Source organism: Rhagoletis zephyria, unplaced genomic scaffold (genome assembly GCF_001687245.7).
Source record: "Rhagoletis zephyria isolate East Lansing unplaced genomic scaffold, Rhagoletis_zephyria_1.1 Rzeph_scaffold_00492, whole genome shotgun sequence".
Classification (NCBI taxonomy): Eukaryota; Metazoa; Arthropoda; class Insecta; order Diptera; family Tephritidae; genus Rhagoletis; species Rhagoletis zephyria.
This window is the reverse complement of record NW_016157576.1, coordinates 159068-186818: the sequence shown is the minus strand read 5'-3', so window position 1 is coordinate 186818 and position 27751 is coordinate 159068. Positions and strand designations below refer to the sequence as shown.

General features: G+C 33.7%; 4 protein-coding genes across 10 annotated transcripts; 3 read left to right on the top strand and 1 right to left on the bottom strand.

Moving 5' to 3' along the window:
• Positions 1-944: 944 nt before the first annotated feature.
• On the top strand, positions 945-2355 carry LOC108359942 (uncharacterized). The gene is made up of 4 exons (XM_017612034.1): positions 945-1526; positions 1586-1705; positions 1762-1838; positions 2143-2355. The coding sequence occupies exons 1-4, from the start codon at positions 1463-1465 to the stop codon at positions 2269-2271; spliced, it is 390 nt and encodes a 129-aa protein (XP_017467523.1). The 5' UTR covers positions 945-1462; the 3' UTR covers positions 2272-2355.
• A 4147-nt stretch (positions 2356-6502) lies between these two features.
• Positions 6503-8540, bottom strand: PGAP5 (Per1-like protein PGAP5). 2 transcript variants are annotated; one of them, XR_001847020.1, is made up of 7 exons: positions 8093-8540; positions 7852-8036; positions 7626-7792; positions 7338-7544; positions 7122-7258; positions 6803-7052; positions 6503-6567 (listed from the first exon to the last, which is right to left on the bottom strand). XR_001847020.1 is itself a non-coding variant. In XM_017612026.1 (6 exons), the coding sequence occupies exons 1-6, from the start codon at positions 8333-8335 to the stop codon at positions 6888-6890; spliced, it is 1104 nt and encodes a 367-aa protein (XP_017467515.1). In that variant the 5' UTR covers positions 8336-8540; the 3' UTR covers positions 6787-6887. The 2 variants fall into 2 exon arrangements, 1 of the variants encoding a protein (XP_017467515.1); XM_017612026.1 differs by lacking the exon at positions 6503-6567 and having other exon boundaries at positions 6787-7052.
• Positions 8541-8634: 94 nt separating this feature from the next.
• Positions 8635-13979, top strand: Lam (Lamin). Its single transcript, XM_017612024.1, has 4 exons — positions 8635-8737; positions 10090-10543; positions 11110-11813; positions 11872-13979. Exons 2-4 carry the CDS (start codon positions 10108-10110, stop codon positions 12583-12585), a joined length of 1854 nt encoding a protein of 617 aa, XP_017467513.1. The 5' UTR covers positions 8635-8737; positions 10090-10107; the 3' UTR covers positions 12586-13979.
• A 3745-nt stretch (positions 13980-17724) lies between these two features.
• Oscillin (glucosamine-6-phosphate isomerase Oscillin) lies at positions 17725-25882 on the top strand. Of its 6 annotated transcripts, none has more exons than XM_017612018.1 (6): positions 17725-17983; positions 22425-22531; positions 22706-22833; positions 22904-23445; positions 23968-24058; positions 25659-25852. In XM_017612018.1, the coding sequence occupies exons 2-5, from the start codon at positions 22434-22436 to the stop codon at positions 24028-24030; spliced, it is 831 nt and encodes a 276-aa protein (XP_017467507.1). In that variant the 5' UTR covers positions 17725-17983; positions 22425-22433; the 3' UTR covers positions 24031-24058; positions 25659-25852. The 6 variants fall into 6 exon arrangements, with proteins under 6 accessions (XP_017467507.1, XP_017467512.1, XP_017467509.1 ...); XM_017612020.1 differs by having other exon boundaries at positions 17728-17945; XM_017612019.1 differs by having other exon boundaries at positions 17728-17971.
• Positions 25883-27751: the final 1869 nt, after the last annotated feature.

Genomic DNA, 27751 nt, shown 5'->3' with positions numbered 1-27751 from the left:
TTAGGGGGTGATCCAGTTGCACCATCTTTACCGTCTGGATCGTTGCGTGATCCATCTGATCTTGAAAATCATGAATTAGAGTTTGATTCAGTCGAACCTGATCCTGAGCCTTTAGCTTCAGGATCTTTAGATAACTTAGGTTCTGAGTTTGAACAAAAAAGTGAAGAAATTAGGCTATGGGCCATTAGGAACAATGCATCTCAAAATGCATTAGACGATTTGCTTAAAACTTTGCGCGCAGAATAGGAGTTAAAGGTTTGCCGCTTTCGGTCAAAACTCTCCTAAATACAAGCAGACAAAAGGTTAGCGTTAAAAATATTCCCAATGGCGAGTTTTTATACATAGGTATACAGAAGAAGTCTTAATCGATGTAGGTATTGATGGCTTACAACTCCTTAAAAGTTCGAATCGAGTTTTGTGGCCTATACTTGGAGCTCTTTCAGACTTCCCTAATGTGAAACCATTTATGATCGCTTGTTTTTCCGGTTTGAAAAAACCGGAAAGCATTAATACTTTTATGGCCGATTTTTGCTCAGAAGTGACGTTTTTGAGAGAAAACGGGGTTAAAGTTGGTCAAAACCAAACATTAAAAAAGTTTAATGTTCGTTTATTTTCTTGCGATTCTCCAGTTAGGGCGTATGTTACAGGTATTATGTCACATAATGGTAAAAATGGTTGCCCCAAATGTTGTCAGGAAGGATTGTATAGAGATAGATGGGTGTGTTTTTTGAAAACAGTTGGTCCACTTAGATCAGATATAACTTTTGAATTGAGAACTAATACCTCTCACCATGTTGCCGAATTTAAAGAAAAAAAGAGCGTTTTGGAAGAAGCAGGTAGCAGGTAGCATATATGGGGATGAGATAGTTAGCTTCAATATCCACGGCTTGCTTCATTTGTCAGATTGTGTTAAACAGTTTGGCCCTTTAGATTTCTTTTCAGCGTACAGATTCGAAAACTATATGCAGTTCCTTAAAAAACTGGTTAACAAGCCCAATCAAATTTTACAGCAAATATATTTAAGGCTCAATGAGAGACAAGGACTTAATTCTGATTTTAACAATACTTCGATTGGATCATTTCAGATAAATCCTCTTAAAGAAAAAGATTGTTTTTGTTTTAGTCCAAAAATTGGACCTTTGAAAGCTTTTAACATTATAAAGTCATCCGAGTCAGATAAAATTCATTGTAACGCTTTTCAGACAATAGAAAATTATTTTGAGGAACCTCTTCTTTCCGCCAGTGGTCTGAGAATAGTTTTCGCTAGTAATTTAAGTTCTGAAGTCGTTGAAGTTGCTATTGAAGACATTGACTATAAGTACTTTTGTATCCCTCACACTGGAAAATTTCTTCTGATTCCTCTCTTGCACAATTTGTTTCACGATTTTTCATACAATACCGCACATTCTGTTTGAATTAAATAAAACAAAAACATAAATTTAATAAAGTTATATAATTTTACATGAGCTTCAACGTTAGCAATCTTTTTGAAAGCTCCATGTTCCAAGGCAGTCAGGAGCGAAATGGTAAGCGAAACCACTTTTCTTTGAGTTACAAACATGTTTGTAAATTTTTCTTGGCATAGATCTTGAATCAATAATTCAAAAGAGGTGCTACACGTCCACAAATGCCAATCATATGCAGGCAACCACATCTACACCAATGAGCCCAGAAATAGCTGAGGCACCTGCAGCATTCAATGAAGGTAATTTAAAATTTTCCGCTGAATTCAAGTTAATTAAATATTTTGTTTCATTTCAGAAATGATGGGAATGCTAAAGGAAATTTTAGAAAACCAAAAGGAGCTTGCAGCAAAGATGACGACGTTGGAAGCCAATGTGTGTAAATGTTTTTCATACTAAATAAATTTTTTAATTAATATGTCCTATATTTTAATAAATACCATAAAAATCCAGGTTCAAACTTATTTTAATATAATACTGTGAAAATTCGCTAAAAATTCTTATTAAAAAGTTTGAAATTTTGATGAAAACTTGCAGAATTATTCTAAACTTCGTACATAGTTTGAAATTTGGATTTTTATGGTATTTATTAAAATATAGGACATATTAATTAAAAAATGTATAAAATTTATTAACTACGAAAAACATATTCATATTCATATTTACATATTTCTAATAGCAAGTTATTATACACGCCAAGGTGGCCTTTATGGTGGAAGGGCAAGGTGCTCTGACCCACAACCAAGGAATCATCAGCGAACAAGTTGAACATATACAACAAAATGTAAGAAATAATTCTGAAAAATAAAAAAGTACATATACAGCTACGATCAAAGATTTAGCACCAATATTCCAAATGATATTGTTTGCAACTTATGTTTATTTATTTATTTTCAATAATTTTCATTGCAAATATAATTCAATCTACTTTTAACATAAACCCCATAAATGAAAGTTTAAAAGCTGACACAAATTTCTCAAATTTTAATCCAACAAAAATTAATAATTATTTAAAATAAATAAATAAGCATAAGTTGCAAACAATATCATTTGGAATTTTGGTGCCAAATTTTGGTGCTTTAAAGTTCTTTAAAAATATTTTGTAAATGAGGCCATAAGAGCTTAGGGGGAGAGTTACAACACAAAAATACATTTAAGGCGCAGCGAAGCACGCCGGGTAATTGCTAGTATATATATAATTTGCTAAATTCATAGGCCATCATTTGTCTACTTTATTAAATTGAAATTTTCAGATCAAATCAAATGCCAAATAAAAGTAAAGGGCCATTCCATTGTGAATGGTGGCAATGTGATCAATAGTGAATTATAGCTATGTCATCGAAACTTAATTTTTTTATGACGGTCTTATGCAGTTTTTTCCATATGAAAACTTTTACTTTGTATGGAAGAAAATGCGTGATACGGTCAGCAAAAAAAAAAAATATATCCAAAATTAACGTGATTTTTAAGCAACTTCGAACTTGGACTTTTTTATACTAGAATTTAGTAGGCTATAAAGCTGCATACCCAAAATTATTCTGGAAATGAAAATGCTTGGAATTGGAATGAAAAGTTTGTGGAACTTTTAAAATTTTTTTACAGTCTGAAAGTTGGATTTATATGACCTTTGTTAGACATATTAAACGAACACAATATAAATAGTCAAAACTGTTCAAAATGTTAAGGTGCTATCATTTTGTAGCGGGCTGTAAATAAATAAAAAACATATTCATCGTTTGAAGAAGGATGTACAGTACGGAAAATGAACTTTTTGTGAAATTATTTAAGCTTTTGAGAAAATGATTTGAAAAAATAGTTTTATTGGATAAAAAAAAATTAAATGACCTTCAAAAATTAGGGATTTTAAACTTTTTCCTTTTTGGCCTGAAAATAATAAAATTAAAAAAATTTAACCGCATGTTTCTATGGTCGTTAGGACCGAAAAAACACATTTTGAATTTTATTTTGAAAGTATTTTGGAATGAAAAGTTTTAATAATAAATAATATAATATAATGTAATAAATTTGAATAAAAATTTGAAAAAACAATTTCCTTCACCTTAAAAACGCCCTTTTTGACCTGCATGTACATATGTATGTAATGAAGCTAAAAAAAATAAAATGCGTTATTTTTTTGGTTCTTCCGACCACGAAAATGGATTCCTTGTCGCTATTTTCTGGTCAAAATGGGGAAACATTTGAAAATCTCTGTCCTTGAAGGTAATTTAAATGGTGAAGGAAATTTTTTTAATTTTACAGAATTTTCGATCTTATAAGCTTTAAAATACTGTTACATTTTATTCGCTAGCTGTTCTCTTGCTCGACATATTAGATTTTGTCACACAACAAGTTAATTTTCCATATTGTGGGACGCCGTAATAGAAAAAATTTAATTCAGTTAAGTGCGCAGAAATTGCAGTTAGTCCTTTTATGATATGTCAAAAATCTTTAAAATAGTTAATTGTATTTCAAACGAAATGTTCTTTAACTGTATTTACTTCTACTCTGCTGAGCAATTGTAACAAGAAAAAAATCACTTTGACAAAGTAAGGAAGCAAAGTAAATTTCAAGGCTTTATCCTCTGGATTTTAGTCCTTATATTCTGTGGCCATTATGTATTTTTATTCAATGCGGTAGGTCTAACTAAAAAACCTCGACGCTTTTTTCTCGTAGTTTTTATTCTGTTTTTAACCGACTTCAAAAAAAGGAGGAGGTTATCAATTCGACGGAATGTTTTTTTTTTTGTATGTTACCGCATAACTTTGGACCACGTCAACCGATTTTTATAATTCTTTTTTTTTAAGGAAAGGTGGTTTCTCAGAATAATTTCAAAAAATGGACTTGGCACCTTTTCACCTTTAGGTAACGATATGCATATAGCATCATGCATATATACAATAAATAGTATCTACAAATCGTCACTATGAATGCAAAAGACCCTAAATGCAACTTTTCCGAAATTCACTTACTTATTTACCAAAATTCAAAGCAAAACAAGATTTATAGGTATCTTTAGAAAGCTTTTCCTATGTAAATTTAAAGTGGTTTGCTTTCTTTATACAATTTCAAATTTGTCCAATAGGCTCTTTTGCATTGATGGTGACGATATATTCTACGCATTACAAATTGCAACTATATGTGCAATTATCGGTCAATTACTAACGTCTGTGATAATGCCTGACATCTATGTATTTCACTAGCAGAGATGTAAAAGAGAAAGGCATTAAATGTTAAACTATACAAAAATACAATGTCGTTCCCACGACAGTCGGGTCTACGTAACCGGAACGACCCAGATTTATATCTGGCCAAGGACTGTCACTCCAGCAACACTCCCCAAAAAGTCTTTGGGGAGTTTGTATGCTGTTACAACAACAACAACACAATGGAATCTATTGAAAACCCTCACAACTGTGTTTTATTTATTTTCGAGTTTTATTTAATTGTGATATTGCTATGTCGACAAACCATAAGAGCATAATACGAAGCATTTAGCTGTTTTCAGAAATGCATCAAACCCATGCATCGGTCTTTTATTTCGAAACTATAATTGATAGAAATCTCTTATTAGCGCAACGAAGTTTGAATTAGGCATTTAATCGTAGTTCTGCATATTGAACATCTCCATCAATTACACATAGCTAAGAGATAAAATAGACTGATGCTTTGGCCTGATGGATTTCTTAATACTAGGTGTACTTCTTTTAAGTAAGTACATGTGTAAATGAATATTTTATTTAAAATTTAAAACTTCTATTTATTTTCTGATTTTGCTCGTACATATATGGAATCTCCCAGCCCACTTTTCTCCTTTCTATTTTTTATGGAGTGCCACAAATTGAAGGTCTTCTAACTTTGGTACCCATAGGAGTGCTTTCAAAAGGGCTTTTGGAGTGCTTCTAAAGCTGCTTCTTTAATTCATAAAAAGCAAGTTTTTTACATATTTAAGGTTCATATTAAATATATTTTACTAAAATTAAAAATGCATCACGAAATTCATTTATAATGCTTAAGGTTTATAAACTATATAATACAATGTTATATGTACATTCGCGTAAATGTAAACAGAAAGGCATGCAAAGAAACATTTTAGCATTGCTTCACTTGACAAGGCCTACCTACATTATGGTTCGAATACGGATAGCATCGAAACCTCAGTTTGATTGTCATATGGCAAATATAGTTAAGTGCTATAAAGTGTAAGATAATATAATTTAGTAGTCTAAAAAAGGTGCAGCAATAATTGAAAAAATAAATACATTGTCTCAATCAAAAATTCTGCGGATTTAATTTAACTATTTTGTTAGCGAGGAATTACTCGAGTTTTAAGGCAGTAGATAGAATTCTTAAGACAAAGCTGAAACAATAGAAATTTGGATCTAAGATCCATGTACATATACCAATGACAAGCATATATACTAGTTCCTTTTTTTAAAGCTTGAAAGTACTTTTAAGTCACTGCGGAGAAATCACTGAGAGCAGTGATGAAGAATAGTTTCATCTATACCGACCCAGTAGATAAAAGTTTTTGCTAACAAAGAATATAGGATATAAAGATGCTGGATCTGTCGACCCATTCCTCTATCTAGGTACTATATCGAGAGGCTTAGTCCATTACACAAACGCTTTTTAGCATAAATACGAATATAAATGGATGCTATGGCATTTTGGTGCGGTTAAACTAGCCGAAGATTGTTACGTAATCAAACCGATATGAAACTTCTTTATATTATACGTATGTATGTGCATATTTCGCTCATACTATTTTGTCGTTTAACATAATTAAATCTTATGTATACACTGGATGTTCCACTCATTTCATATTTAATATATACATATGTATGTATGTATATACTAGTTATAATTTGTATTTAAATAAAACAATTTAGAGAATATAATTTTTGACCTTTTATTTGCAAATAGATTGCAATCCAAATTTCTATTTTCGTTTTAATTATCACCGTAACGGCTGTGTTCACGAAATTGGACCTCTATTTTTAATATTTTTTTCAGCCGGTATTTAGAGCATAATAAAACCGTTATTTTTATTTGTACGTACTTTTAAGTTAATATAGTATTAAAACAGGTAAATAGAACGCAAGTAGCTACGCTCGATTTATTTATTAATTATCAAGGATTCGCGAGAAAACAAAAATAATAATTAAAAACAGAAAACTTCAAAATAAAGATTTGCATATCCCAAAAAATACCGATCATTTTCGGTACCTGGCTAAAAAAAAATAAATTAATTTTGCTGTCTTTTAAAATACAAGTAGTTATACTAAATCGGTTATATATGTACAATTTTTAAGAATGACTAATGCTTTTGAAAATTTTTAATCTACTAAAATTAAGATGGCCGCAAAACCTAATCTGGAAATCACATACAAAGGCATACAAATACATTAAAATTCTGTAATATGTTTAAGTAATCCCTTTTTTTATCCTTTTGACCAGAATTTTTTTGCACAATTTCCATATAATTGCACCCAATAACAATGTCGCAGTCGCCATGTAAATATTGTAGACATGCTGTTGTGGCAGCATATTGCATTTTAACACAGAATAAGTACTCGCACTAAATGAAGCCTGTAGAAAGGAGTAGAAGGTAAGAAAAAAAGAGTACAAACATTGAAAATATAAAATGTTTCGCCATACCATTAAGAAGCTTGGCTCAACTTTATTACGCCAACTAAAGGAAGCTACTGTATACTCTTCAACACCAAAACGATTAATGCTGAAGCAATAGTGATGACTATGACCAGCAAAGGCAACGCGTGGTAGGAGCAGGCGACCTAAATTATATATTGGTGTATTAGACGTAGGCAAAATACCTACTATGCAGTCTCACTTAAAAATAAAATAATGTGTCACCTATTAAATCGGTAGATTCCTTTGAAAGCACCTCCCAGTTTTCACGAAATAACTCTATATTGGGTGCATCATGTTCCCTGCATACTGCATCCGATTTTCGATAGGTAGGAAAGTGTTGCATCAAAATCGGACGACTGTAGGTTTTGTGCACCTTAAGCGCATGGATGTCGGTGCATGTTTCCCGGTTTTTTAGACATGTTAATTGTGCTGCAATGCATTATTAGTAGTTTTCAAACAAAATTTCTTGTAACAAAAAACTTCAAGATGTGTAATTATGTATATATTTACCTGATATTTTATTTAAATCACGCAAAGCTGTGTTACAGAAGCTACAGCCATCATTTAACATTGCCATCGAGTTGATCATTACAAAATGATTTCCTTTGATTGTGTACATTTCCACACCACTGCTATTGAAGTGTTTTGAAAAACGCTTAATAAAATAACCGCCCATTCTATAAGAATATTTGTGAATAAGTTCAATACATTAAAAAAAAAAACAACTGCTTTGTACTTATAATGGAATCCGATATCATGATTACCCACAGCACTAATAATAGGAACGCCGGCTGGTGTGCTGAAAAGGCGATGAAATCGTTGTACATAATGTTCAAAATCACTATTATTAACAAAGTCGCCCTCATCGAAAAGGTCACCCAACACGAAAACGACATCGGGTTGGAAGAGTCTCATTGCAGCCTATAATATAATAATTACTTTAAAACCTTTATTAAACAAGTAAAAGCACATTTTACCTGAAAACTCCGATGCATATGCCATTCTCTGTACAGCCGATCTAGCCAGTGGCCACGTATTGGACCCAGTAGATGTGTATCGGCAACTATAACAGCCCTCAGCTCCTCCTCATTTCTATTTTTAATGATTTTATGTGACAGCTTTGGCCAATTGCAAAATGAAAGCTGAATAAAATCCGCCAAAAACTCACAGTACAGAAATGTTAACAAGGCAATGCACCCAATTTTTGTCCGCCAGTGCATTTTTAGTTCTTACATTTCTTGCAAATGAAACAAATTGGCAAACATTTTTAAGTAAACAATAGCAAAACAAGAACAATTTCAGTCGTCGGCACTTTGTTGTTAAAAAATAACGAAAATAGTTCAAGTTAAAAAGGAGCAAAAATGATGTTTACGAATGGTTGTACGAAATAAAATGAAAAGAAAATAGAAAAGGGTGTGTAAAAATGTCATAAAAGAAACGGAGCTAACAAAACTTGGCAGCACTGACTTAACGAAACGCCACTTTCATCGTAACTGACAGTTCGGCAGAATAGCATAACCTCCAAGAGCGCAGTGAATTTTTCTAACGAGTAAAGTGCGTCTGCTGGTGAACTTCTGTTAATTTTTTAATAAAACGCTTAATTAAATTGTGTTAAATATTTGGTGCGTATTCGAAAATTGTTTTCCGAAACTTTGTGTTAAGAAATAAAGTGCGCGTTTAATTATAATATAATTAGGCGAAGAAATGTTGGTTTAGAACGCGATGGCGTGGAGAAAGTGGTGCATTTAGCAATGGCGGCTTGATAGCCAGTGAACAAGTACCAAATTCTGGCGCAAAATTCTTTTGGGGGAAATTAATTTAGTCAAATGTAATACCAAATTACCAAAAGAATAAGTACGTTTTAGCTGCTGGGTCCTGAGTTCTGAATTTAGATCAAAGGAAAGGTCAAGCAAAATCATTTGATAGGCAGCTGCAGTGGTTGGAAAGAGGAGGGGGCCCCTTATAGTACAGTCGCCGTGATGAAAATAGGCAGTATTGTGCGCCCATGTTTTTGAGGGTATCAAGGGATCACGTTCGCAGGGCGATGCCAGACTTGACGCATAGTTGCGAAATTTCAGTACCTTCGTTAACTTTTTTTTCACCACAGTAGATAGAATAAAATTTGTTTAGATACATATCGCTAGCTTAAGAGCGAAATACACCACACAAGCGGTTTGACAAACCAAGCGAAATTTCCCTTTGCTTCAAGCCATTTGTGCTGTGTATGGGGGTGTTTGAAGGTTTGACGGCGGTTTGTCAAACCTTCAAACACCCCCATAGACAGCACAAATGGCTTGAAGCAAAGGGAAATTTCGCTTGGTTTGTCAAACCGCTTGTGTGGTGTATTTCGCTCTTTAGAGTGAAAAATTGTGTAGTCGAGTTTTTAATTTTAAAATTTTACATGAGAAAATAAATAAATATCATTCAATAGAAACAGTTAGAAATAAAATAGGTAGTTATGGGTAAATATTTGTATCATAGCTAGTTAGATCTTTTCGAAAGCGATATATTTTTAATTGATATTGCCTCTTGAATCAAAATATAAAAATAGTGGACTTAGGCACTTTTCATTCTGAGCCAGCGGTACGTAGCTATTTTCCGAGGGTTATTGTATATCTATATTTAAAAAAGAAGGTATTGGCTGATTATACGAAAGTCGATTATAAAGTCTGTATAGGCATCTAGTATAAACAATATGTAGGCGTAGATTATTTTCAAAATAAATTTATGTGGCTACCTATTTAGAGAAATAAGTTAAGTTATAGAAACATGTATGATTGATAGTAAGATACATACATATATTGTAAAGGGGTAGCACTTCTTTTTCAATGCTTGCCGCCACAGAAATATTTGTACAATTACATACATTTATGTAAATTGGCCCTATCGATAAGGCCGCATTAAATTCACGTAGATACATATATTATTGTATATTAACATATTGCTTATAATAGGTTAAATATCTATATTTTAGGTCGTGTAGCAGTGTACAATGGCAACGAAATCAAAACGCGCCGGAACAGCCACGCCCCAACCGCAACCAGGCGGCACATCTACGCCTTTGATACCCGGCGCTAATCGCTCCGCTAGCCCACTGAGTCCTACGCGACATTCGCGTCTTCAGGAGAAGGCTGAATTGCAAAATCTAAACGATCGTTTGGCATGCTATATCGACCGTGTTCGTAATTTGGAAACTGAAAATGCGCGTCTATCCATTGAAGTGCAGACCACGCGCGACACAGTCACTCGTGAGGCTACCAATATCAAGTCTATGTACGAAAATGAGTTAAGTGACGCGAGACGGTTGTTGGATGAAACGGCACGGGAAAAGGCCAAATTAGAGATTGACACCAAGCGCCTTTGGGATGAAAATGAGGAATTGAAGGCAAAATTAGACAAGAAAACTAAAGATTGCTCATTTGCCGAAGGTATGAGAATATCCATTCTTATCATAAAAATGTGACTTATCAATCAATGACAAGCGTTTTGCGTTTACTTAGTATTTTTATTAGATTATATATAACAACATAAAATGTATAACGTCGTTTAAAGTGCAAAACCGCGTATCAACAAAACCGCGTATGTGAGATTGCATAAATTATTCTCTAGAGAGTAAAAACACTAATATTTCAAAATGGTTATCTTTTTTATAAAGCAATCGCATTCCTGGCTAGTATATTTCAGAACGAATGGATAAGGATTGAGCCAAGATCTTGTGTGAGCAAATCCAATTTTTGGCAGCCAATGTCAGTTAGGCGGTTTTTCAGAATGACGATACGCGGTTTTCATTTCATTTCATTTATTAAACAAATTCATTAGTACAATAAGATCTCAAAGTTCTTTTATAGTACAACAGTAATTATAAAGCACAAACATAAAGCAAAGAAAGGAAAACAATAAGTAAAACCAAATATAAAAAATAAAAGAAAAAGAAAAATGCAACTAATTCTTTTTGTACTTTAAACGACGATAACTTAAATTTATTTCCCTTTAGGTAATGCTCGTATGTATGAATCACGCGCTGCTGACTTGAGTAATAAATACAATGCCGCCAATGCTGACCGCAAAAAGGCTGTGGATGAATTAAATGAAGCTCTCAAAGAGCTGGAGCGTTTGCGCAAGCAATTAGACGAGGCGCGCAAACTACTGGAGGATGAAACTCTGGCTCGCGTTGATTTGGAGAATAACATACAAAGTTTACGCGAAGAATTGACATTCAAAGATCAAATCCACATACAGGAAATGAATGAAACACGCTCACGTCGTCAAGTAGAAATTAGTGAAATAGATGGCCGTTTGACCGAACAATACGAGGCCAAATTACAGCAATCTCTGCAAGAATTGCGCGACCAATATGAGGGTCAAATGCGTGCCAATCGCGACGAGATCGAACTACTGTATGAACAAAAGATTAAAAACTTGCAATCGGCAGCAAATCGCAATTCAAGTGCTGCTTCGAGTGCTATAGAAGAGTTACGTTCTACGCGCACTCGCATTGATGCGCTCAATTCGCGCATTGGCGAATTGGAGTCGACAAACAATGCACTGACTGCACGCATACGAGAGCTGGAACAGTTGTTGGACCGTGAACGTGCACGTTATAATGCGGATATTGCCAATTTGGATGCAGAATTGCAGCGTTTACGGGACGAGATGGCACTACAATTACAGGAGTATCAAGATTTGATGGACATCAAGGTAAGAAGCGGACGATTTAGTTTAATAGTCCACATATTTTAACGTGAATTTCTTGTAGGTCTCATTGGACTTGGAAATTGCCGCCTATGACAAGTTGTTGTGCGGTGAGGAATCGCGGTTGAACATCACACCACATACATCTACCGCTTCCGGTTCCTTCAGTCAAAGTTTACGTGGCACACGCGCCACGCCAATACGCAAAACACCATCACGTGGCGCTTCTACAGTGCCGCTTAAACGAAAACGCACAGTCATCGATGAATCAGAGGACCTCAGTCAATCTGAGTACTTTGTAACTGGCAGTGCAAAGGGCGATATTGAAATTTCTGATGTTGATCCGGAGGGAAAATTCGTAAAATTGCATAACAAAGGTAACAAGGAGTTACAAATCGGCGGTTGGCAATTAATTCGTACCGCTGGCAGCAATGAGACCTCATTCAAGTTCCATCGCACGGTCAAAATTGATGCCGGCGCTGTGGTAACTGTATGGTCTTCCGATGCTGGCGCGACACACGAGCCACCAACTAATATAGTAATGAAAACACAAAAATGGTTTGTTGGCGATAACATGAAGACATCACTGTTCAATGGTGACGGCGAAGAAGTAGCTGGCTCAGAACGTCTAAAACGCACAATCGTAACGCATTCTTCACGTCATCGCGCCTATGGCGGCCGTTTAGGCATCTCGTCGGTGGACGGTGTTGGCCATGAGGAACTTTACCACCAACAAGGTGATCCACAGCAGGGAGATGAAAAGTGTCGTCTCATGTAAATGTGTAGTTCGAAAGGAAAAAAAATGTAACACTAACAGCCAATTTCACGAAAGCAATTTAAGTGAAAAATGATTTTAATTTTTTGAAATTTCTATGGAAATTGACAAAATAAAAAATCATTTTCAATTTAAATTGCTGGTGAAACCGGCTGTAAATGTAAAATTACTACAAAAGATTACTATAATTTTCATATTTTTTAATTGTAATATCGTAAATTGGAAAGCAAAAAAATGTTTTAAGCAATACTGCAAAAGAGCGCATACCAAGAAACGTCAATTGATAAACACAATAACACTAACCCATTATCATCTCACCCAATAACTCAACCTAGTACATGCAATATTACATAGCATAACGAAATTCCCGCTTCATACATACATACCACATCACCGTACAAAACGCATCGTCTGTTTTTCCAGCTGCTGCTATAATTTTTTCACTACTTGCCACACATTTGGAATTTATTTAATATATGTGCAGTTTCTGAAATACTTGCTATCCCGTTTTTTCTTACATAATGGGGCAGTTAACTATAAAATAGTTTTTAATTATAATTGCGATAAATAAGTCATATTTTATTTTATTAAAATGACATTTAAATAGCTGCTGTAGTATTCATCTAATTATGCTCTACTCTTATAAATTAAAAGCAGAATCCTACCACTTAAGCGAAAGAGTAATAAAACACATGTTGAGTAATAAGAAAACAAAATTTGAAAGGAAACAAAGATGTATTAACGGTCGTCGCAGTTTTTAATGAATCATACAATTATCAAAGAGTACAAGGAAAGCAATTGAGTTTTTCTGCCATAACTAACAGTATACATACATACATTTATTTTTTTTCTTGCATTGAAAATGTACAAATTTATGGTTCCAGTTTCTGGAAGTTTGAAGCTTTGAGGTACAAATAAAAAATAGACAAGAAAAAAAGACTCGAAACATTTGCAGCAAGCAGTGTATTTTTTTTTTGACACAAAATACAATAGTTGAAATGGGCAGAAAGCTTAAACTTCTTTTCTAACCCTAGATTGCGTACATTTGGAAATCAAGTTTAGGCTGAAGTAGAACGAAAGAATGTAGCGGTCTAAAAAATTTTATTAATTAATGATGCCTGCTATGTGTGGCTGGAAGCTCTGCGGCTCCCTATACACTTCGCTATGCATATTAGCCATCATTGATTTGCTTCAGAAGGAATATTTTTTGGCGCCTGTCGGCGGTCTATTCTAATTGAACCTATGAAACATGAACATATGAAAGCAAACATTCAATGTTTGAACAACAAAATTAAGAAAGTATCGTCCTAAAATCTTACTTTTAAACAAACCTTACGTCTAGTTTTAAAATCCTAAAAAAATGTAGCAAATGGAGCTTAATATGTTGAAAAAATTTTATTTTCAAAATTTTTGTACACACCAATTGTCGCTAATTTAACTCTTGAGTGTTTTATTTAATTTTTCTTCTATTTCCGACCAAATACTAATTTCCCAAAAGGTACAAAAAAGTGATCCTCCTAAAAATAAAAAGTGAAGAAAACGGTTTGCGCTTTCTTTTCGAAAGTTTTACGCGCTTTCGACAATTTTCAAACAATTTAAATAAATTACATATATCTAATTATTACGTGTATGTTTTAAAATTAATTTAATTATAGTATATTCAAAAATTAAATCAAATTATTTGTCTTTATGACCATTCACTACACTTTTCGGAAATGCATACAATTTGTATTTGCAATGACATTTATTATACACATAATTTTTTTAAAGAAATAATTTGCTGTTCTCCCTGTGTTCGTGAAAAATTTTCAATAAAACTTAAAAAAAAATATTAAAATTGTGTTTTTTCAAGCTAAAAGTGGTTCTGTGGTTAGTTTAAGGTGTGTACATAATTTTTATATATCTTTGTATAAGAGGGTGATTGTGATCTTGAAATAAGTATTGGGGGTTTTTGTTAGTTTGATATAAGGCGTTAGACTCAGATAGACTCCATTCCCTGAAGATTTTTTTATTTTAAATGGCGGAGTTGATCTGTCAAAAAAGTGTCTAAAAAGCTCTTTCGAAGTTCGAATTTCCCCCTCCCAAATTTTCGGAGAAAATGCCACTCCCAGGGAGTTAATTATTGGAGAAACAAATTCCCGGCGAACAAATTGGGCTGATAGGATTCGTCGCTTCTAGTTCTGACGGATCGGTAGATAATCTATCTATTATGTGAACGTTCATCGTGTGTTGAATTAGGTAATGCCAAGTCCTAGCTATGTAGACGATTGCACGATTATAGCCACGTTACCAAACATCGACAGCCTTGTGGTAAAATCACTGGATGTCTCTCCGATCTTTGAAACATCTGCATTGCCAAGAACTTCGATGTCTCTGCCACAAAAACCATCACCAAACTCTCCACAACATGGCAATCAGTCTAATGTTCTGGGGTTTACGTGCGGTAACCCTTTTTTCTCAGCGCATAAATTCGCCATTTGTAAAAAACTATGTGCCAGGAGCAAAGTTTTCTAACAGATAAGCGGCAGCATTAGAGAAGCCGATAAAGAGCGTTTCGTAGTGGAGAAATCTGCCAAATCGCCAGAACGCAACTCTGCGGAAGGCTACAGGCTGCCATCTTATGTCGCCCGATCATCACCTTACTAAAGAAACCCGGATGCTGGCGGATAAAGAACACAACGCGCTATTATAGAATCAGCTCCGCATGGTACATATGTCACCGTGGGATTTATCCCAAACATGCTCTATTTCGAAACAATCAGCACCCACCAACTCGCCGAATTGCAACTGGTCGACTGGAGAACGGACATAGAGGCGTTCAACGAATCACGATATAAAGCGGCACTCAGTAAAATACATAGCGATGCTGTCAGAACGGGTCTTAGCACCCATAAGAACAACGTTGTTCTAGGTGGTCGACCGTCGCCCATCCATATTGAGGAAGCTGAATTGCCGAAAGAGATAAGCTGCATCTTAGCGCAATGCTATGCAGCCAAAAAAATATATAGGCAACACATGGGGATTGCCCAAGGTAACTTTGGACCGCGTTAACCGATTTCAATAATTGTTTTTTTTTTTTATGGGAAAGGTGTTACCTAACAGGTGGTCCCATACTAATTTGGTTTTAATCCGATTATTAGATCATGAAGAAATTACCGATAATCTTAAATTTTTAGATGAGAATTGAAGTCAGTTTTGTTTTTTGCTTAAAAATTACTTGTTTGTTCCCAAGTTCATTGACCTCAAGTACCCCGTCCGCGTACTTACTCACCAGATCCCAGTTCGTACCACCCTAATGCCAGTAAATTTAAGCTCGCTACAAATCATTAAAATTTTGCTAAGGAAGTATTTCGATTCGAAAGCAATTGTTGTGTTATTTGCTATTTGTCGTCATATCTTCAGCATTTACGGTTGGATCTAAAAGTAAGATATATAACGCAACCTCAAACTGTCATTTCGTATGTACGTTGCACGTATTTTATTTGTATTCCATTACCCAGAAATTAGCAGAACATTCAAAAACTTAGCAATCTGTTGAGTTTAGATTTTGCTTCACATTTTTTTCAGTTGCATTTTTATTGCACTGGTACAAATGGTTGTGCGAAGTTATGCGTAGTATGCATAATCAGACCTTTACGTATAATATACACCGTACACCGGGAGTGTAATCTATGCGAAGTAAATATAAAGGAGATATCGAAGCTTTCTATGAAACGACAAATTCTACAGTATCGGTCATATCTATAGCACGCCATTTCGAAGTGTTATTGTGTGCCACTTATGTTTATTTATTTATTTTTAAGAATTTTCAATTAAAATACAGTTCTTTCTCTAACAAATCCCATATAAACCCAAGTTTAACAATTTGTAGAAAACTTCAAAAAAGTGCAACAAATTTTCACCTATGTTTCAAACTTTTTTCTCGGAAGTGTTTGAATTTTTCTGAATACACAGTTTTATAGCCCAGTCAATTTTAGTCTGATAATGTGCAAGTTTCAAGTGACTGAAGGTTACCGTTGATTTTTTAGAATTTTTTTCACCAAAGGTGTTGCGGTTTTCATCCATATACAAACAAATTGAGTTTATTCATTATATGGAAGCCAATGCCACAAAAAAATTCTAAAAAATTAACGGTAATTCGTAGCCACTTGAAATTTGCACGTTATCAGACTAAAATTGCAGTGGCTAAAAAACTGTGTACTCGAAAAAATTCTAACACTTCCGAGAAAAAAGTTTGAAACTTAGGTGAAAATTTTTTGCACTTTTTTGAAGTTTGCTACAAATTGTTAAACTTGGGTTTATATGGGGTTTGTTAGAGAAAGAACTGTATTTTAATTGAAATTGATAAGTTGCACACAATATCACTTCGAAATGGCGTGCTATAGATATGACCGATACTGTAGAATTTGTCGTTTCATAGAAAGCTTCTATATCTCCTTTATATTTACTTTATTTAATTGAAAATTCTTAGCAGAAAATAAATAAACATAAGTGGCACACAATAGCCGTCATCGATTCGCCAACAGTGGGTACAACCAAACTCGCTAACGTCTATCCGTGCTAGCTAACTTTGTTGTTGCTTTCACATGCAAAATTTTTCGTTAAGCGACCGGAACTAAACATAGCAAGCAGCGAAGTGGCAAATCGATGACGGCTATTATCACTTTGAAATGGCGTGCTATAGATATGACCGATACTGTAGAATTTGTCGTTTCATAGAAAGCTTCTATATCTCCTTTATATTTACTTTATTTAATTGAAAATTCTTAAAAATAAATAAATAAACATAAGTGGCACACAATAGCCGTCATCGATTCGCCAACAGTGGGTACAACCAAACTCGCTAACGTCTATCCGTGCTAGCTAACTTTGTTGTTGCTTTCACATGCAAAATTTTTCGTTAAGCGACCGGAACTAAACATAGCAAGCAGCGAAGTGGCAAATCGATGACGGCTATTATCACTTTGAAATGGCGTGCTATAGATATGACCGATACTGTATATTAAAATCAAAACTCAGCCGACAACCGTAATGGGCAACCCAGAATGCGTTGTGGTAGTAGTACTACCGTGGTGGTAGTACCGGCGTAAATACTTATGCATAGTTGATAGCTTGCTGAGCAACAATTCTACACAAATTGACTTTCAGAATATATTTTGTGCTCACGCTGAGCACAACTGAAATAAAGAGTGCGGCGGTCAAAACTAAAATATACTACATATAAATATTTTATGGTGCTTTTTTCAACAATCTGTTTGTGAAGTCGGTTTGTGGTTTTAGTGATTGCAAATTCCTTAAGTCTGGTGCTTTTGCAAACCAAGAAATCTAAACAAAATTATCAGAGTTTTGATAGAAACTCGTAGGTACTGCCGTATACAGCATTTTTAAAGTAATATAAAAGGTAGTCGTTCGTTTACGTGAATACATATGTGTAAATAAATATGTATATGTAGGAGCATTTGTATAAAAAGTGATAGTAATATTTGCCGCTTATTCCCTAAGAGCCGTTCCTATCCACTTTTCCTGTGACATTCCATATCGAAAAAGGTCAATTACCTTGGGACTGTGTGCTCTGATGTGCTTGCAAAATTTTTTATGACGTACATGTATATGTAAATACCTATATATATATATATATGTATGTTTGTGTGAACACACTCCCATGTACATACATACAGTTGCGGTCAAAAAAATTGAATCAAAATTCAGGACAGTGGCTTTGTTTTTTTTTTTTTTTTTCTAGCAGATAATTATCAGGAATAAGAAGAGTGGGAAAATTGAGAGAATTACGCTCACGGAGAGCGAAATAAAGAAATAGTAAAGCAATGCAAAACTAGCAAGTAAACAGCTGATCGGTGTATTTGACTATCGAAAATATTTGGCGCGAATTTTCGTTTATTCATTTTGACTAGCAACTGTAAAAATTTTACTAGCATATAGTCTGTTCCTTTGAACTTCGGACTAAAACCTGTGGAACTGTCAAACTACAATTTTACTCTCTCAAATGAGAGTAAAAGGAGAACAGATGCAGAAGTGCATAGGAACGCAAAAAGCACTATTTCCTGTAAAAACGTCAGTCGGTTTGTTTACATGTCATTTGTACAACACTGATTTAGCTGAAATATCACTAAATAATTATTAAAATCTATACATATTCAAACATTTCGTTGTTTACCTCCAGTTTTTTTACAAATATAAGGTACTTTGCTTTCACCGCTGTTAGTTTTTGTCAAGTTAGTTGTTAGTTTTATATCAATAGGAACGACTTCCTGTAAGTTCTGACTAAATCCTGTAAACCGGACTGCTATTGGAACAGACTAATAAATTAGCAAGGGCTCTATTCTGTAACTGTGAGTTTTTAAGTGTACACTGAAAATAGTGTGCACTCTTCATTTTGCGATTCAGGAAGAGTGAGAATGAGTTGTAGCTGTCAAAATTGTGTACACTTCTCTTCCGAAAAACTCACTGAATTTTAATCGGTGAGTTTTTGGTTGTGAGTTTTGCACTCGGTGTACACTACATTTTATCACAATTACAGAATAGAGCCCCAGGAGAGCCACAAAAATAATAAAGCGTAAGAACGAGAAAGAGCTGCTAGTTTCTGCTTTTTTTTGTTGTTAAGAAACGCTTTTCAGCAGAAATTAGTGATAGTTTGTTATATTTATCTGTTAATAAACAAACCTGGTGTTGCTTGCAACTTATGTTTATTTATTTATTTTTAATAATTTTCATTTAAATTATGGTGTGATATAACCCTCATCAGTCCAACTCGGGCTACGCTGACCACAATATTTTTGCGCAGAACAATTCATTCAATTTAAGAGTAATAAGGTGTAAGTTTCAAGTCGCTAAATATTACAGTTGATTTTCTAGATTTTTTTTTGCCGAGGATATTAAACATTTTCTTTCATATAAAAATTAATTTTGTTGATGCGTTATATGGAAGAAAATGCCAAACACCCTCGGCAAAAAAAAAAATTAAAAAACAAGGGTTATTTTTAACGACTTTAAACTTGCACTCTATTATACAAAATTGAATGGGCTATAAAATTGCATACTAGAAAATTTTCTAAAAATTTTAAATAAAAATTTAGAAATTTTGATGAAAATTTATTAATTTTTGTGCACTTATTTGGTTTCTGACATGTCTCGAACTATATTTTAAATGAAAATTATTAAAAAAAAATAAATAAATAAATATGAGTTGCAAACAATATTAATTTGAATTCTGATGTTATTATTTTGACAACAGTTGTTATGCATATATGACATATACGGATTTTAAATTTTTCTTAAGTAATTTTTATGTGATAAGTATATAAATAGTAACAATTTTATTGATAGCAGAACAGAAGCTCTTAACTTACTTTGATTAAAAGTCATAGTCGCGTTGCAGCATTGTATATGAGTATAGAAGAGGCAATAATATTATGCATGCATATACATACATACACACATGCATGTTGCTTTATTGTGCTTCTACTTGTAATCAGACCATGCCAACTTGGCTCATGCCGTACCGTTTTACGCCGGTGGCTGATTGAGCTATTACAATTGCTTTTTTGTATTTGCTATTTGCACTACTAAATAGGAAAGAAAGACATAATCCTCTTTTGATTAAAAAGGATGGCACCTTATTTAGCACTTTTATTTTTCTATTTGGGCAAATCCAGCGAAAAGTCCACCGCGTAAAATAAAATTTAAAATCTTATATCTGATGTATATTGGAACGCCAGGATGGTGGCGCCAGGATCGAGATATTTTGAAAAACCGTATTTCTGCTTTGATTTGTTTCGCATTTGGCATATATAATTGAAACGTAGTAGGACATAGATTTGCAAAAAATGAAACCGCTGGTGGCGCTGATGTCAAAATACAAAGTACGTTCGGCATAAAATGTATGTTTTCTTCCCGTTGAAAATTCTTTCAAGAAAAATATTAACAAAACTTTTTCAATGGAAATTTTTAGTAACGTAACGCCAGGTAACGTCTACTCAGATAATTTCGCTGATTGAGCATGATGCAGAAAAGAGTTCTACATTTCAAAACTTGGAAACCTTAACCTTAAACATTTCTAATTTTACTATAAAAGATTTTAGTCTTGCCCAATTCGCAGAGCTTTGCAATTTTGTAATCGAAGTCAAAATCCATTTCCGTTTTTTGTAACGTTATGCCCAGCGCAGAAGTCTACTAATAAATATCCTTAAATCGCTGCTACCAACAGTTGTAATTTTTAACTGAATAAGGGCCCATTTAATTGCTAAGCAAATCTAGAAAAGCCTTTTAAAATTTTGACATCTTCAATTCTTTTTTTTTTTACATTTTGTCATTCGAACGTCACGAAACGCCAGTTTAGAAATACCCACAAACATATGTATTTGGCACTTTTTTATACCCAAATGGTAGCTCATAGCTAAGAATGGTTGGCAGCCCTGCCTGTAATGTGTGTAAAATATGTATGTATGCATATTTTTTTTTTACGTAGGAGATAATGCATTTACATATGTACATGCATATATTTATGTATTTATGCATAAGTTGCGCATGTGTTTTTCATTGCTTATCTCTCAAAGCTTGCACAGATCTCCAACCACTTGTAGCTGCCTATTTATTTAGCGCGTTGTTTTACTTCTCATTGCAGTTTGAAAGCTTATAATAATACATACAGTAGTGTTCAAATAAAGGTTACTACAACTATTATAAAATTAATTTACAGATATAAATATGATAAAAATAAGTTAATATAGCCACTGATTCAATATAAAAACAATTCCAAAGCGAATTCATACAAGGTGGTAGCGGAAGCCCAATAACTACACTAACAAATTATCCGCACGTTGACAATCAGAACACAAAAAATGTACAACAAACACATCCTTTTGACAATCTGCGCAATTCTCCTTGAAATCTGCTGCTCCGGTAACGCCAGCTTGTATGAATTCGCCTGAACAATCCATGATTTATTAACACAAATTTTATTCAAAAATTAGAAAATAATATTAAAGAAGTACAGTATTCCCCGCTTAATTGACTCCCGGTTAATTGATTTCCCCGCTTTTTTGAACCACCTTCTCGGTCAAAAAAATTTTGCTTACAAAATACAAGTAAATTTACCCGCATAATTGAACCCGGATAATTGATTTCCCAGCATATTTGGCTAAAAATATGTGTTATCGAAAAGAAATATACCTTTAATTTTCCCCGGTTAATTGCTCAACAAATTTTCGTTAAAAAAATAATCTGGCATTACCGCACATACGTTGGCATCTCTGATAAGAAATTGAAAAGAAAGCGGCATACAACATAAGATTCGTTAAATTGGACGACCATTGTACTTAAAATACACATATTTATTTTGTTTTAATTGATTTGGTTGCCCAATTAAGAAGGATTTCTGTAATTGCACGAGCTGTTCAATTAAACGAGTATCGGTTATTTGATTCCCCGGTTAATTGAACCAAAACTTGTGCAATTTTAGAAGTTCAATTATGCGCAGAATACTGTAGTACTAATTAAGCAGCGTAAAATTGTTCACTTTCTCTAGAACATTTCTCAATAATACTTTGATGGTATCTTCCTGGATTTTTCGGCTAGCCGAATAAGCGCTTGCGCCTTAAGTCCGTAATGTCCATTGCGTGTCCATTTTTTCGCTTTTCATTCCCTTTTCACTAGAGCCTAAAATCTCTTGATTGCCCGGAGCTCAAGGAAATTGGGTGTTCTTAAAGGCGATTAAGAGTTTTATTTTCAGTCTGTTATCTTTTTATGCTGTGATTACTCCTTTAAGTGGTGTTGTTCTGATTTCCTTTTAATGTCCTATTAATGAGTTTTTTCTTTCTTTTTAGTAAATTAAGATGAAATTAGTGATCTTAGACACAGCAGACTCAGTGGGAGTTTGGGCTGCCAAATATGTGATGAAACGTATAAATGATTTTAAGCCCGGACCAAACAAGTGAGTAGCGAATTCCAATTTTTTTTTGTAACATTTTATTTCGAAATAATTTCGCAAATTATTTCAAAAGATCAATTTTTACTCTTAAAATGTTTCCTTTTGGATTGAAATGAACCAGCGTAGTTAGTTGAACTATTCATAACAATTTCGCCCTTTTTTATTTTTTTCTCATAGATACTTTGTTTTGGGTTTACCCACCGGCAGCACACCACTTGGAATGTACAAGAAACTCATTGAATATCACAAAGCCGGAAAGGTGTCTTTCGAGTATGTGAAGACATTCAACATGGACGAATATGTGGGTACGTATTTATGTTTCAGCTGAAATAACATTGATAGTGTACCTCATTATATCCACATTCATTCTTGAAGGCATACCCCGCGATCATCCTGAAAGCTATCACTACTTCATGTGGCATCACTTCTTCAAACACATCAATATCGATCCCAAGAATGTGCATATTTTGAATGGCAATGCCAAGGATCTTCTAGCCGAATGCCAACAATTCGAGGCGATGATCAAGGAAGCGGGTGGTGTTGAACTTTTCATTGGCGGCATTGGACCCGACGGACATATCGCCTTCAATGAACCGGGCAGCTCGTTGGTCTCACGTACGCGTGTGAAAACATTGGCACAAGATACATTAGAGGCGAATGCACGCTTCTTTGACAATGATATGAGCAAAGTGCCCAAGCAGGCATTGACTGTGGGCGTCGGCACAGTGATGGATGCCAAGGAGGTGATGATTTTGATTACAGGCGCACACAAAGCATTTGCCTTGTACAAAGCTATTGAGGAGGGTGTAAATCATATGTGGACTGTAAGCGCATTCCAGCAGCATCCCAATACGCTGATGCTTTGCGATGAAGATGCCACTTTGGAGTTGCGTGTGAAGACAGTGAAATATTTTAAGGTAAGGGGAAAATTTAAAAGTATTTTTTTCGTATATTTTGTGTTTATCAATTTGCTGGATTTATGAAATATTTTATACACTTGTAAATACTATGTACATATGTATATACTGGTGTTATTATAGAATGACTCATCCGCACTGATCTCAAGCATCTTTAGCTCTTAGTTTCATATGTGTCGAAAAGTACACGACCTCATCCTATTTGAAAAAGCTTAAAAAGGGACAAATAGTTTGGTGATGGCGAATTTTTTTAAAACACTTGGTGTCTGGTACTTAATATGTAAGATGTTCAAGCATGTTTTTTAAAGAAAGAAACAATTTTTTGTAATTTCATTTGGTAGTAATTTAGACTCAATAAAAATACTAAATACTTTTGAGTAAAATGTGCGGCTTTTAGTAATATTTAAAATAATTGCAAATAATATCTAATAGCTTGTTTTAATGGTTTCTTGTTCCAAAATTCTTTGAAAAATATTTAAAAAATATTCTCGTATCTTTGTCTTTATTTCCGTAAAATACCAGGGCATCCTCAGAGATGTACACGAAAAAATGATTGGAGATGAAGCTGAGACAAGCGAAAATTAAATTGCTAAATTTTGCTTAATTTTGAAGTGTACGTATTTTCAAAATAATACACATTTTGTAAACTTTATAAGCGATTTAAGTATTCGAGAATAGATTTAAGGCTTATTGTATGTATGTACATACATGTTACATGTAATTGAAGTTGATTATGCATTTCTCTGAGAGTGCGAGACATTCGCATTACTGGCGTCTCAAGGAATTTGGCTCTTCTTCGTTTATACAGCTTCTGCAGAAGACATTATGGAGAACCCGTCTCACTTAGGATCTGAGGTAGTGTGTTTTTTTCGCTAGCCCCCCCTGACTAAAGTTCTCTATCTCGAATAGAAATTGCATACCTTTTTGCAAAGCTTAATCGTGATACACAATAGTCCGATTTTAGCTGTGCAAAACGGAATTTCTGTAAAAATTATCGAATCAGCGATTATCGAATTATCAGCGGATATAAAAACTCTGCCCAATATTAAGACTTATAAAGGATTCTCATTTTCGTTGTTGGTGTTTCCGACAGGGTAGGAATATGATATGCTGTGCAATGATTTTCCGTCATCCCGTCAAATTCGGCTTGGAGACAGAATGAAAAATTACACTAAGATGGCATAACACCCAACCCGGTTTGTCTCCAAACGGACGGAAAATCATTCCAAAATATATTATATAAAAAACCTATTACCTCATCACATAATTGAAAACCATAAATGCTGAAAATGAGGATTGAGATAAGAGCTTTGAAGTTTGTATTTTTCCTGTTTTGAATAAATATTAGGGTATTCACAAAATGTCGTAAGCATCGTAATGTCTTAAAGTTGTATACATACATTTCCAATGTAATGGGTGAAATAGTTTTAAGTGATTCGTAGGTATAATAATTACATATACATATATTTTCTATCCCTTTAAAAAGAATTTAGCGTAGTTACAAACATGATCGACTTGGTTTCTCGTTTTTCGATCTGGAGACAGCCACGTAGCTTGATGGATCTTTTTATGCTGGAGCATAGTAATACATAATACCATGTTTCGAATCCCGGCGAAGGCGATCAGCCCCAAATTGTTATCGGAAATTCCGTTGTGGGGGCTGAATTTTCGGACAGTGGCGCCAAAGATCCTTTCCTTGACCACCTTGGGCATTTGGTATCCACATCAGTGTGTTTTGAAATTTTTTGGTTTTTGTTGCACGGTGTAATCATATCCAAACTGTATGAATTTGTTTGACTAATATTATTTCTGCAACTTTCTCAATTTTCAACTGATTTTGGACTTAGATAGCTTTCTAGATAGGAAATATCAATAGAAATTAGGCGTTATAGTAAACTAATTGAAAAAGTTTCGTTTTATGGGATGGGGAGTAACACAACCTAGGTGGATCGCCAGTTGGAGAAGGTTGGGAGCCACTGTCTTATTGTATTGAGCTCACATCTTGCGCTTCAAGCAGTCAAAACAGATTTTAATAGATAGGGTTAGTCAAAAGATACAAGCATATATTTAAATCAAAAGAATATGTGTGATATATAGGAATAACCTTTCGCAAATAGAAATTAAGCCATTAATTTTTGTTGTTTTGTTTATTTAATAAGATTTGTGATATAAAAAACTCCGTAACTAAACCTTTTAATTTTTTTTTCCTACAGGGTCTTATGGAACTGCATGGTAAAATGGTGGAAGGTGTCTGAAGGATTATATCGTTTTGATACAAAATTTTTTATATGTATGTACATTTCGGATACAAATTACCTCAACGAAATAAAATTTAGTTATTTAGTACGAAATTAATGTTGATATTGCATTTGTTCTAATTAAAAATAAACAAATAATAAAAGACACACATATTATGTGGAATATAAATGTTAAGAAAATTATTTGAAAATATGTAGGTACATATAAGAATGCACAGAATAGCGTTAAATGAAAATTTAGCAGCAAAAGCAAACAATTAAGAAATAAGTGCTGAAGCTGGTTAATGTATAATGTTGCCATATTCACAGTTTTACCTGTAAATTACAGTTTTTTAGACAGTATTTTAGTTTTGTAAATAGCTTCCTAGTACGAACTACGGTTTTTTTCAGATTTGTACAAAACTTAAATTAAAATATATCTTTTGGTTTTTAGAAGTAAATGTTTGAGTGCGATGGAGTTGCAGTATTTCCTCTTTAGAGAAAAAACCGGGTCAGCTGCATGAATAAATTGTTATTTTTCTAAAAATTCCTTAATTTTTTTTAAGTTTACATTGTCTTTTTTTAATAAAGTATTAATAAAGTAAAAAAAATTCTGTGAGTGAAACAAATCTATCACTGCACGTCTGAAAGCATTCAACACAGCGAGTTTACTCACCGAGCTTGCGTGGTCCAGTGGAGGTGAAATTAGTTCAATTGGGTCATAAGGTTACGGCGATTGTTTCTTTGTTGTATTAAGAGAACTCGGCATTATTTGACGAAGAAAAAAGTGCTTATTTATCAAATTAACGCACCGACTCACACTTTGGAGCGTAGTTAATGGGGGGTTGTCGCCTTGAACAAACATTTTTCTGAACAAAATTTTTTACTGGAATCCGTAATAAAATTTACCTTTCTTCAAAAACAGGGTTTTTTTGCTAATTTTATGATCTAAAAAATTATATCTGAAAATGACAGGTATGATCGAAAAATCAAAAATTAAAATTTGGCGCGAAAAAATTAAACGCAACTTTAACATTTATTCTTGATCTAAAATATAAAAAATTACTACCACAACCGGCCAACTCCGTCCTGCGAAGAGTTAATTTTTCTTTTTAAAACACTTTGGGTCATCATTTTCACCAGCAATTCACGATTTCCAGAGGCATATTTATATCATAAGAACGCATATATCGTCAGAACGCATATTTCCATTGCCGTCTTAAATAACCTAACGAAAGTGTTAAGTCCGTTAAGAAGTGCTTGAAGTTCTCTAATTATCTGGCGTTCACAGCACTGTTAATCCCACAACGAAATAAATTTGACGAACGTTTTCCTCTTCACTCCTTGGCGGCAACAATGATCCGTTTCGATGGTGAATCGTTCTCACGTAACGATTTTTAGTAATATCTCGACATCAGCGCCTCTTTTTTGCAGTAGTGTTGCCCTTACCGTTACCAATACATATCTCAAACGTGAACCAAATCGGGTCGCCTCCTTTAAATATCGTTTTCTTTAGCCTGTAACCATCCAACGGTTAAATGATGATCTTTAACACTTTCAGGACCATAAACCTAATTAAAAAAGTTTGAATTTCAAATTGCGATGCCAAAAAAAGGCTGATGCAAATGTAGTGGTCGTTCACATTTTTCTTTAAAAAAATACTTATTGTCCTAAATATATATATTTTTTAAAGTTTAGACCGAAATTAAAAAATTTAATTTTTTTTCTTAAAAATAAAAAATTTCCGGAAAATAATTTTTTGCAATATTTGTTAAGATTTTTGTAAATTTTGATAAAAAACAGTCACAAAAGATATATTTATTACAAAATCATTAACAAATTTTAAAGATATATTTTTCTCAAAAAAATTTATATGGATATATTATTTATCATTTTCTCAAAAATATTATCTACTATTAAAACTTAACTAATCTTATTTTAGGGACGAAATTGATTCTCAAAAAATTATTCCTACTAAAAAATATTGATTACCCATTTTTTTTTCATGTATTTAACCCAAATGAAAATACAAAATTTTTGTATACATATAGATTTTATTAGTTTTTTGC

Excerpts from the sequence above, each read along its gene's own strand:
- PGAP5 (XM_017612026.1), bottom strand. The coding sequence starts at position 8,335 with ATGCACTGGCGGACAAAAATTGGGTGCATTGCCTTGTTAACATTTCTG. Across the intron at positions 7,793-7,851 it reads GATATCGGATTCCATTATAA|AATGGGCGGTTATTTTATTA; the intron begins GTACAAAGCAGT and ends ATATTCTTATAG. Across the intron at positions 7,259-7,337 it reads GGAATCTACCGATTTAATAG|GTCGCCTGCTCCTACCACGC; the intron begins GTGACACATTAT and ends TATATAATTTAG.
- Lam (XM_017612024.1), top strand. The coding sequence starts at position 10,108 with ATGGCAACGAAATCAAAACGCGCCGGAACAGCCACGCCCCAACCGCAA. Across the intron at positions 10,544-11,109 it reads AGATTGCTCATTTGCCGAAG|GTAATGCTCGTATGTATGAA; the intron begins GTATGAGAATAT and ends ATTTCCCTTTAG. Across the intron at positions 11,814-11,871 it reads AAGATTTGATGGACATCAAG|GTCTCATTGGACTTGGAAAT; the intron begins GTAAGAAGCGGA and ends AATTTCTTGTAG.
- Oscillin (XM_017612018.1), top strand. The coding sequence starts at position 22,434 with ATGAAATTAGTGATCTTAGACACAGCAGACTCAGTGGGAGTTTGGGCT. Across the intron at positions 22,532-22,705 it reads TTTAAGCCCGGACCAAACAA|ATACTTTGTTTTGGGTTTAC; the intron begins GTGAGTAGCGAA and ends TTTTTCTCATAG. Across the intron at positions 23,446-23,967 it reads AGACAGTGAAATATTTTAAG|GGCATCCTCAGAGATGTACA; the intron begins GTAAGGGGAAAA and ends GTAAAATACCAG.
- LOC108359942 (XM_017612034.1), top strand. The coding sequence starts at position 1,463 with ATGAGCTTCAACGTTAGCAATCTTTTTGAAAGCTCCATGTTCCAAGGC. Across the intron at positions 1,527-1,585 it reads AGGCAGTCAGGAGCGAAATG|ATCTTGAATCAATAATTCAA; the intron begins GTAAGCGAAACC and ends TTCTTGGCATAG. Across the intron at positions 1,839-2,142 it reads TGACGACGTTGGAAGCCAAT|CAAGTTATTATACACGCCAA; the intron begins GTGTGTAAATGT and ends TATTTCTAATAG.